At 34.8% G+C, this 10112-nt stretch overlaps 1 protein-coding gene across 1 annotated transcript; it reads right to left on the reverse strand.

Annotated features, from left to right (window-relative positions):
- Positions 1–3484: 3484 nt before the first annotated feature.
- On the reverse strand, positions 3485–6920 carry LOC111886786 (kinesin-like protein KIN-13B). Its single transcript, XM_023883033.3, has 12 exons — positions 6446–6920; positions 6117–6347; positions 5888–5992; positions 5709–5816; positions 5533–5610; positions 5275–5356; positions 5015–5174; positions 4642–4944; positions 4276–4494; positions 4035–4203; positions 3900–3965; positions 3485–3811 (listed from the first exon to the last, which is right to left on the reverse strand). The coding sequence occupies exons 1-12, from the start codon at positions 6614–6616 to the stop codon at positions 3632–3634; spliced, it is 1872 nt and encodes a 623-aa protein (XP_023738801.1). The 5' UTR covers positions 6617–6920; the 3' UTR covers positions 3485–3631.
- Positions 6921–10112: the final 3192 nt, after the last annotated feature.

The following is a 10112-nucleotide window of genomic DNA, read 5'->3' on the forward strand; positions in this document are numbered from 1 at the left end:
GAGGAAGAAGAGAAGTTAGCGGAGGCATGGTTATTGGCTTCCCAAGACCCAATTGAAGAAGATGCACAAACGTTTAGTTATTTTAGGAGAAAGTTCGAATAAGATTTTATGAGATAACGGGAAGTGAAAGTTGAAATCCCGACCAAATTAGCTCAAAGTGGCACGATATTAGACTAAAATGCACGGAATTTGGAGGAATTTACAACAACCTCCAAAACATACGCAAAAGTGGGTCAAACGATTTCGATGTCTTTAAGGCGGCCTTGGATCAATTTGAAAAAACAACGTCAATCCGCAAAGCTTTTCCATATGTGAAACCACGGCAAAAATTGAAAGATGCTCCAAAATGGAAAAAGCAAATGAAATAAACTTTACAAACATCTTCCGGTTCAGAGTGATCAAGAAACCTCGGTGCAACTTCCCAACAATCAGACGGGCGAACACACATCGACATCAATGATGACCCGATTGATCTTGAAGACGATCAACCTCTTTTTCGGCCCGTTGGAAGAAATAAAGCGAAAAGCGGGTTCGTCGATTTGGGGTTCTAGTGTTATCGGTCATTTTGAAGAGAAATTTGATCGATATGTCCACATTCAAGAAACCAAAGTAGAGATGTTGAGTCGGATGGAGCGAAAAATGATAGACGCGCAAACGTCATTCCAAGAGATGCAAACGACACTTCACACAAAAACTGATATGAAGATTTTGAAGTTGAAAGCAAACGACCTCAAAGGCGAAGATTTGGAAATATTTTTGGCGATGGAAGAATCCGTTTGAGCCCGATATAGGAATAGGGGGTAGTTTTTTTAGTTATGTTTGCCTTTTTTCAGTTTCTTTAACGTTGCATTTTTTTAATTAATGTGATTTTTTTATGTAATGTAGTATTTTACATCAATAAAAAACCTAGTTTAAAAAATGTGTTTATTATATTTTTTGAAGTAAATTGAATTAAAAAAATGATGTGGAGTAGTGTAATGATATGTATTCCATGGTTTACTAGTAAATGTGTAGTGACGATGTGTTACTAACCATTATAGTAGTTAGTGGAGGGTATTATGGATGGTCTAAGGTCATTCGTAATGCTCTTCACGAATGAACTCGTGGTCTATGTGGCCATGAGCAACAATTGTGAACACCATCCCACATGTTAGTGGTGGTTGGTGGTAGAGATGTTTAGCGATCATTTGTTGTGGGGAGCACTAATCACCACCTAATCATTTTCTCTCTCTCTCTCTCTCTCTCTCTCTCTCTTTATATATATATATATATATATATATATATATATATATATATACACACATTTTAATTAATTAAAATATATATATTTTTTATTTAAATAATCAAAAAATAAGAGGGATATAGTGATTGGGTATTTCATAGGTTTAGTGTTGGATGTAGTGATGAGGTGACACTCACCACTATACTAGTCGGTATTAAGTTTTAGGGTAAATTACACCAATGGTCCCTCGTGCATGTGTCCAAAAGCACGTTTGGTCCCTATTTTCAAAAACTAACTCGGACTGTCCCTCGTTTGGTTAAAAATTACACGCTTCGTCCCTTGCAGACATAAAATGACTATCTTGCCCTTTTCTTTTTCTTTTTCATTTATTATTCATTTGTTTATAATTTGTATAGTATTTTTTTGTTAAGTAGAATTTTTAGAAAAAGAAAATTCCACTTAAATTGGTTCTGAACCTTCCCACCATCAACCACCTCCTACAACAAGTCACTTCCGACATCAGCCACCTCCGGCCACCAGCCAACTCCGACAAACACCACCATTCATCTCCAAAAATAAAAAATAAACCTGGAACTAAACCCTAAAATAAAACCCAAATCCATACCCTAGATCTACAAATCGGTTAAATGAAGAAGGGAGATGAAAGGATATGAGGAAGATTGTGGCCGAATACCAACTGTTCAATCCCTTATCCTACCACTGCCATGAAACCGGCAAATCCGGTTGGTTTCTCCCCTAAACTTGTTTGAAAAAAAAAATCCCAGAATTTGTTTTAGTGAGGAGAATTGATATGATCTATTCAACCATCGTTCTTCTTCCACTAGACATCGTTGTTCCCCTCCTTCTCCTTCCTCTTCTTCTCAAAACCCTAGGAGCTGACGATTCGTTAGATGATGGTGTAGATCTGAGATAGTTATGTGAAGATTTTGGTCCTCTAGCTCTCTCTAAGACAATGTTACGAAGATAACGATGGTTTTCAGGTGCTATGGTTTCCGGCGAAGAGGTGGTGACGATGGCTTACAGGCAGATATCGACATTTTCAAGTGGAGATGACGATGTTGTAAGTGGCTTCGGACGTCGATGGATGTAGAGAGAAGTTTCATTGGTGGTTAAGAGCGGTGATAGGAAAAGTCATCTGAAGGAGTTGCTGCCGAAGGGAGTAGCTGCCAACGATGGTTTAAGGATGGTGGTTATGGGTTTCTTGGAAGAGGTTAGATATGAGAGGAAGAGAGATATCAAAAAAGGGGACGATGAGGTGGGTGGGAAGGTAGGACAGGGGCCTTTTTCTTTTTTAAATTAATAGTAATAATAATAACATCAAATTTAATGGAAAATAAATACACAAAGGGCATTATAGTCCTTTCAGATCCAGCAAGGACTAAAACCGCAGCATAATAATTTGTTAGGGACAAAGCGTGCAACTTTTAACGATATGAGGGACGGTCCGAGTTAATTTTTAAAAATAGGGACTAAACGTGCTTTTGGGCACGTACACAAGGGACGAACGGTGTAATTTACCCTAAGTTTTATAGATGACCTAATCAATTAAAAGTTGTCGATGGAACAAAGGACCAAAGATGAAAATGATCAAACTCAACTCGAAATTTAAAGAAAATTGTTGATGGTTTTTTTAAGAAGCCAAAGAAATACAAAACCTTTAAAAGATCATAATCTCTAGATGAAGATTTTATCTTTAAGCCTTAAAATTATGTTGGTAACACCTCTAAATTGATTAAAAAAGAATCTCAATATTGTAGTAATAGAGAATTATAAATTATTAAGAATTCAACTTTATTACCCAGATGTTGGATGATAAAATTGAACTCATCTATAAATTTGAGTGTCAAAAAAATTAATACAAATACTGAGAGCATAATAAAGTTTAAATTGATACAAAACTGAACATCTTGCCATAACTTTATGCAAGTAGAAGTTGGTGATGGAAACAAAGAACCAAAGATGAAAGAGATCAAACTTAAGCTCAAATATTTTGATTGGAAGGAAGTTGTTAACGGTTTTTTTTTTTTTTTTTTTTTTTTTGTAGAAAAGCCAAAGAAATACAAAACCCATAAAAGATCTTGATATCTTGATGAAGAATTTAGCTTAAAGCCTTGAAATTGTTGGTAATACATATAAATCCATTTGAAATCTTGATCTTGATATTCTAATAAGAGACACCATAATATAGGTTACATAATACACACTGTGGAGTGTATTTTATTACCCATTGACACCAATTCATTATAGCAACATAATCATACACTGCTTATGGATTCTCATCATAAAAAGTTTATTAATCTTTCAGTATTCATCAAGTATATTGAAAAAATAAAATCGCATCAACAAGTAATGAAAAAAAAAAACTACATTTAGTGTTTTGAAATGTAATTATAGACCAGAGGATGAAACCAAAACATTATGGTCCCTAAGCCGCTTTTGAAAATGAGCCAAACGATTCTGTAATTGCAAAATGGCTGCAGCCTTTTGAGCCAAAACTGTGTTTAATTTTGCCACGTAATCATCCAGCTGATTCCCTGGTTTATCTGCTTCCACAAGTAAATTCATCTCCTACAAACATATAACAATATAAGTTCCAATTTCAATTTGATCAAATCATTTTATCAAATGCCCAAAAAGATTCAAACACATTACACACCACTCTAACGATATTCATTGTATCCTCCACTTGTTTCCTATGAGCATCTACAAGCTCCTCTTCCTCCTGTAACAAAACAAGTTTTATTCAAGAAACCAGAGAATATCCTATAACGATTCTTTCTTTTTTCCATACCTTTAAAAGTGCATTCAAATCATCATCTGGGTTCCAGTTTCTTGATTCTAATTTTGGCTCATAAAACTCTTCTGTGGTGTCAACATCATAATCATCTTCTTCAGGTTGAGTTGTCGATTCCTTGAGGTTTATTGTCTCTTTCTTGTTCCCTTTTGAGAGACTTTTCACCCTGTAAATTCAATATGATAACTTAGATATGTGATTTTTAAAAAAGTGTGATTCATTTGTTAATATGTTTTACCTATCTGCATATCGTAAGGTGTTGAGAGTATGTTCACATGATCCAGCATTTGGTGAAATGCAAGAAACCATAACTGTTCTTGAATTTCCAACAAAGGAATCCCTCAATACTTCTGTTAATTTACTTCCACGAAAAGGAATGTGACCTTGATCATTGTCTAGAGCTCTTATGCATTCTTTTAATGCAAGCAAACTTTTATTAATCTCAGCACCTTCCATTCTATATTACATATTCGAATCCAAACATTAGAATATAATAATATACAATCGTAAAGTAACTAAAGATAGTGTCTCGTATGATGGAATCAGAGAAGGAATGGAATGGAATGGAATGACTCATTCCATTCCATTCCATTCCAACGGTTACCTTGTTTGCTTATCATTATCAGTTGTATCTGCACCTCTTTCACTTCCTGCAAGATCTATAAACGAGAGCTTTCCAACAACTTTAGCAGGTTTTAATTCACTTCCATCAACAGATCTCTTAACACAAAGTTGAAGAATGGCATGTGATCTTGAAGATTCCTCATTTGCCCCTGTTGTCCCTGTGCTTCTTGTTGAATTCCCTCTATCAATTAACTCCTTGATTGTTTCCACATCTGAGACTCTGTATTCTTGCAACCCCACTATGCATACTTGTTTGCTTCCATCTTCTCTCATGCAAAGTTTTCTACAAAAAGAAAAAACCTCAAGTTTCTGAAATTTGAAATGGAATATGAATATATGATGAAGGAACTTACTTTCTATCATTGAGGAGATCGAAAAGTTTGCCTCCGTATATCTCAAAGAAACTGAAATGTAATTGAAAACCTTGGCCTCGATATGTGTGATGCATTAATCTCAAGATATCACGTGATGCTTTAAGAGGTAATGGTTTCATTGTAAAAGTCTTTCCACTTCCTAAAACAACAAAATCAGAATGTGTTATGTGTAATTGTATTAACTATTATGTTCTCTACAATTTTCCCCTTGAAATATGATTATTAAAAGCCTTTTTTACCTGTTTGCCCATATGCAAAACATGTTGCTTTTGTTCGTTGAAAAATTATTGGAACAATGGGTTCCACAGTTTCATGATAAACCTATCAACACAAATTCAATACAAGTTTACAAATAAATGAATTATGAAGTAAGTGTTGTTTCTTTTTTGAGTTAATGAACATAAAGGGGAAATGACTTATTTAGTTAAGCTATATTATATATATGTATACGAGTGTTTTTGTTTTACTTAATGTAGAAAAAACGACTTAATCCATACCTCATCATTAGAAACCTCCTCATTTAGCACTGCATCAAACACAAATTCATGTTTCTCCAAGTATTCTGTTAGGTCAACCTGAAAACAACAAGTCAACAATTCAAACAAAAGCAAGAAAACAAGATTAAAGATTGTATAAAACAATTTCCACCATAACTTTTTTAATTGATGCTAACCTTGAGTTTTGTTTCATGAACTGCAAGGCAATTGGAATGGCTTTCGGTAGTAACTATATCTTCCTCGTTTTTTGCTAACTCTTTTTTGTTCAATGGTCTCTTACGCACCTGTAAATTCAGCACATTTCATTAGCAAAAAGTCGATGATACCCTTGGAAGCAATCAAGAATTTAACATACCACAACTTTAATCTTTGCAACTGTGCTGCCCTTATCTTTTTTACTGTTCTGTTTGCTGTTTTCGTAGTACGGATCTGCGTACAATGAAGCACCGGACATTGGCACCTGAAGAAATTAAATTAACCAGAGCCAATTTACAGAATGAGATCCCATTTTAATGGTGGAAATTCAAACAAGTAGCTAAAAATCGTTGACATGATAATTTATCAGGCAATTAAGTAAAACCTACGTCGGAAATAAGTTCGGTGTCATGGGAATGTAGATCCAAGAGACCGGGACTAAAGTCGCTGGGATCATCGCCGCCGACCCCACCGAACTTTTTATGGCGAGCCGGCGGCGAGAATGGCTCTGTGAACAAATTAGTCCCTCCGGTTACGGACATCTGTGTACTGATGTTTCTACTGTTGTTATACATTCTCGAATCTTGAGCTCCATTACCATTATAGTAACCAAAGTCCATCTGTCCCATTAAATAACAAATCAAATACATGAATTTGAGAAATGAATACGTACCCAGATCCCCAGTACGTATATGTAATTGAACAAAAGGAAACCTACGGATGAAGAAGTGTTGGAAGATTGCTGTTGGAGGTGCTGTAAACCAGCAGATTGTAGCCATTGGCCATTAGATGAAGAACTGACGTCTACGAAGTTATCGGTGTACTGACGCTGGTGTTGCGCCGCCGCCGATGACCCAGATCTTTGGCCGTGTCTTCCCAGCGCGTTCATACTGAACACCGACACTCAAACCCTCAAAATTGAAAAGTAGTTCGATGTTTTACTTCAAATTCTTTCCCCCAATCTCTGCTTTTTGTATCACTGAAGCATTTCTTTATTGAATTGAATCCATGAAGAGAGAGAAAGAGTACATGGCACCGAAGAATCGAGTCTTTGAATGAATTAAGCGGTGGGATTAGTTTGGGTATTAATTATTCTAGCTGGGTAGCCAGAAACAGTAGAAAAAGGTTTTGGAATTGTTTTCAAGAAAGATTTGAATTTTGAAGTCCGGGGACAAGGGGAACAAGGGTGTGAATGTTGTCACATGTACCGCAGGAGTCAGCGACAAAAACTTTGATTTTGATTTGGTGACTTTGTGATAATTTACATAAGACACCCTTCCAATTATTTGTAACTAGTTTATTTGTAAAAAACTCAAAATTTTGTACAATAATAGACCTTCTTGTTGAGTTATTTTTCAAAAGAAATAACGGCATAAGCTTGTAAATTACAAGTTATTTGGAAAAAAAAATTGGGATTAAATAAGCTCCCATAATAGCTTTTTTGACTTCCAATAGCTTATTTGACCCAATAAGTTAATAAGTTTGTAAAAAAAAAAAAAAAACTCCTATAAACTTTCAAATGTAAAAAATAAACTATTATAATAGCCTTTTCTAACTTTCTTTTTTCATTTTTCCTTGTAAATTTACAAGCCACATTGAGCTTTTTGCTATTCTACTAATATAAATGGGTTTTTGGAATTATGTTTTGAAACATCTTATTGATTCGGCTACTTGCTTTATTTTTAACACCGAGTCTTCTATTTTGTATGTTGTATTCCGAACTTTTTTCTTGTAATGGCATCAATGATAGATTTGTATGCAATTTATCTAAACATGATATTGTTCCTTCTTTCCCCGAGAAGGTTAAGGTTGACATGCAGATATGTAGTGTTTGTATCTTGTGTGAAGCTAAGTATTTAATCCATCATGATATCAATTTCTATTGGTATTACAATTTCAGATTTGTAAATGAGACTAAAGGGAGCTTCTCTTGTTGTAGTTATTATCGGGCTCCTGTAAGCCCATAAGACACTTTGCAACTTATTTATCCATTTTATTTTGGCTATTACAAGTCTTTTTTTTAATTCTTTTACAATTGTGTGGGTCTATTATTTTCATGTGCCTATTGGCGGATAGGTGAGAAATATAAATAAAGTTTTGTTGGATGTTTAAAGTTGTACACCATCCTTTGAACAAGTTATCAGAAACTACTTCTCGTTGTCTCTAACGATGGTGTGTGATATTTCGAATCGACAATTGATTTTCTTCCTCATGAACTTGGTTATACTTCTATGTGTTATTGTATCCATTGATTCTTCTACGGATTTAGTAAAATAACTCCCCATTGGTAAAAGGTCATGGGTGAGAAATAATTATCATCTTCAATTATGGTAAAGTTGGTATGGTGACATTTTGTTGACATTGTAAGCATTTTTTGATAAATGAATGTATGTACTGAGATAATGAGATAATGTTGGCTAAAAGTACCTAGTTTGTAGGATATTTGTGATAGTTTTTGGACTCCAAAGTGCATTCTACATAGACTCTGGTATATGCTTGTTCAATTACATGTTGTGCCTCTAATGGTATTTAACATCACAGTCACGAGCTTAAATAACCTTTACGATGTATTATCATTTGTTTGATGGTGTACCTTGTTGCGTTGATTCGTATTTTTCTTACCTCCTTTTCAACGACCAACAATGTGTTGTTTTGCAAATATTTTAAGAAGTGGGTCATCCAATTAGTTAAGTGATCTGAAAATCCATGACACTTTCTTCTTTTGTACTTTGTTTATGCGAAACTTCTACTAGTAACCTTTTCTCAAATGAGTAAAAACAATTGAGGCTATTTTGCTTAAGGAATATCTCTTTGTTTATCCTAATACCTGGGTTATATATATATATATATATATATATATATATATATATATATATATATATATATATATATATATATATATATATATATATATATATATATATATATATATATATATATATATATATATATATATATATATATATATATTGAAGTTGGGTGTGAATCTTCTTTGCCTTATGAAAGTATTCGTGTATATTCTCATATTTTGCTTCATCGGACCATTGAGTTTGTTTGCTACTAAAATTGAATCACCATATATGCTCAAATTCTCTATATTTATTTACCTTTCTAAACGTAGTCACGTCAAAGGAGCTTCGTATTTAACCTCATGGTTTGAGCACTTGGGATTGATCCTTAAGAAATTGTATTTTTTTTATCACCTTCCATACTTCTTAAGACTAGTTCTAGGCCGATCTATGCTTAAGGATCTATATCTATAAAATACCCAATAACTTTATAGCTCATATTCTTTTCTTGGTGTATAAGCTTGAAAATTTAGATAAAATCTTTCATTTAATATTCAGAAATCAGAACAATATTTGTTTTTCCAAAATTACATTACATAAACTTATGTCCAAAATATCAGAGTATCTAAAACAAGAAATGTGAAATACTGGAGAGTGCCTGCTACGTCATCAAGCTGGATCCTTGCCCTTAGACCCAGAAGTACCTGAAACACCCAACAAACTGTAAGCAAACGCTTAGTGAGCTCCCAAAATACACTAACATATAACCACATAATGTCATGCAACATATATACATAGGATTGCCATGGACTCCCTTCATGGTCTTCACCCGGAATGTCATGGGCTACTCACATGGTCTTACATCTATGGGTCATGGGCTCCTCTCATGGTCTTTACCAAGTGCCATGGGCTCCTCCTATGGTCTTCAAATAAGTCATAACATGCCAAATAACAAAACCATTGCATATTTAACTATTGAGACTTCATATCAATGGGTCGGCATTGGTGCCTTCAACCTATTGGTATAATGAGAAGACTCACCTCAGTCTATTGAACACAATAGCTGCTCGACTACCAGCCCAAAATCTCACATTGTTCAATATACAAATAACCCTAATTAGGATTATGACACAACCTAGACATGGGCCTAAAATCCTAAGTCCAAGTCCTTCAATGATGGCCCAAAGGTCTTTCCTTCACTAATGGGCCTAGCATCAAAATCAAATTCTATATTGGGCCACAAGGCCCAAAAGGCCCAAACATGCCAACAATGGCCCAAATAATAAATTCAGGCCCACAACTCCAGCAAATCCAGGCCCAAAACAATTAGGTCCCAAAGGTCCGAAGCTCCGCTGGAAGCCCAAGGCTCTCTGAGAACGTACGCCCAACGTACTTCTTCAGTACGCTTAGCGTACTGTGTTCATGGGTTGTACGCGCATCGTATAACATAGTACGCCCAATGTACAAGCTGTCTTGCATCCAACTCCATTAAGTTCTTAATGCATGAAGACTTTTCACTCAAACTTCAGATCTTAGACGTTTTAAGGGTCCTAAGGCATAAAGTTGGTAACTTTATGTGACATCCCCAATTTCTCG

This window comes from Lactuca sativa, chromosome 4, assembly GCF_002870075.4.
Source record: "Lactuca sativa cultivar Salinas chromosome 4, Lsat_Salinas_v11, whole genome shotgun sequence".
Lineage (NCBI taxonomy): Eukaryota > Viridiplantae > Streptophyta > Magnoliopsida > Asterales > Asteraceae > Lactuca > Lactuca sativa.

Excerpts from the sequence above, each read along its gene's own strand:
- LOC111886786 (XM_023883033.3), bottom strand. The coding sequence starts at position 6,616 with ATGAACGCGCTGGGAAGACACGGCCAAAGATCTGGGTCATCGGCGGCG. Across the intron at positions 5,611-5,708 it reads TTCATGAAACAAAACTCAAG|GTTGACCTAACAGAATACTT; the intron begins GTTAGCATCAAT and ends TGTTGTTTTCAG. Across the intron at positions 3,812-3,899 it reads CAATGAATATCGTTAGAGTG|GAGATGAATTTACTTGTGGA; the intron begins GTGTGTAATGTG and ends ATATGTTTGTAG.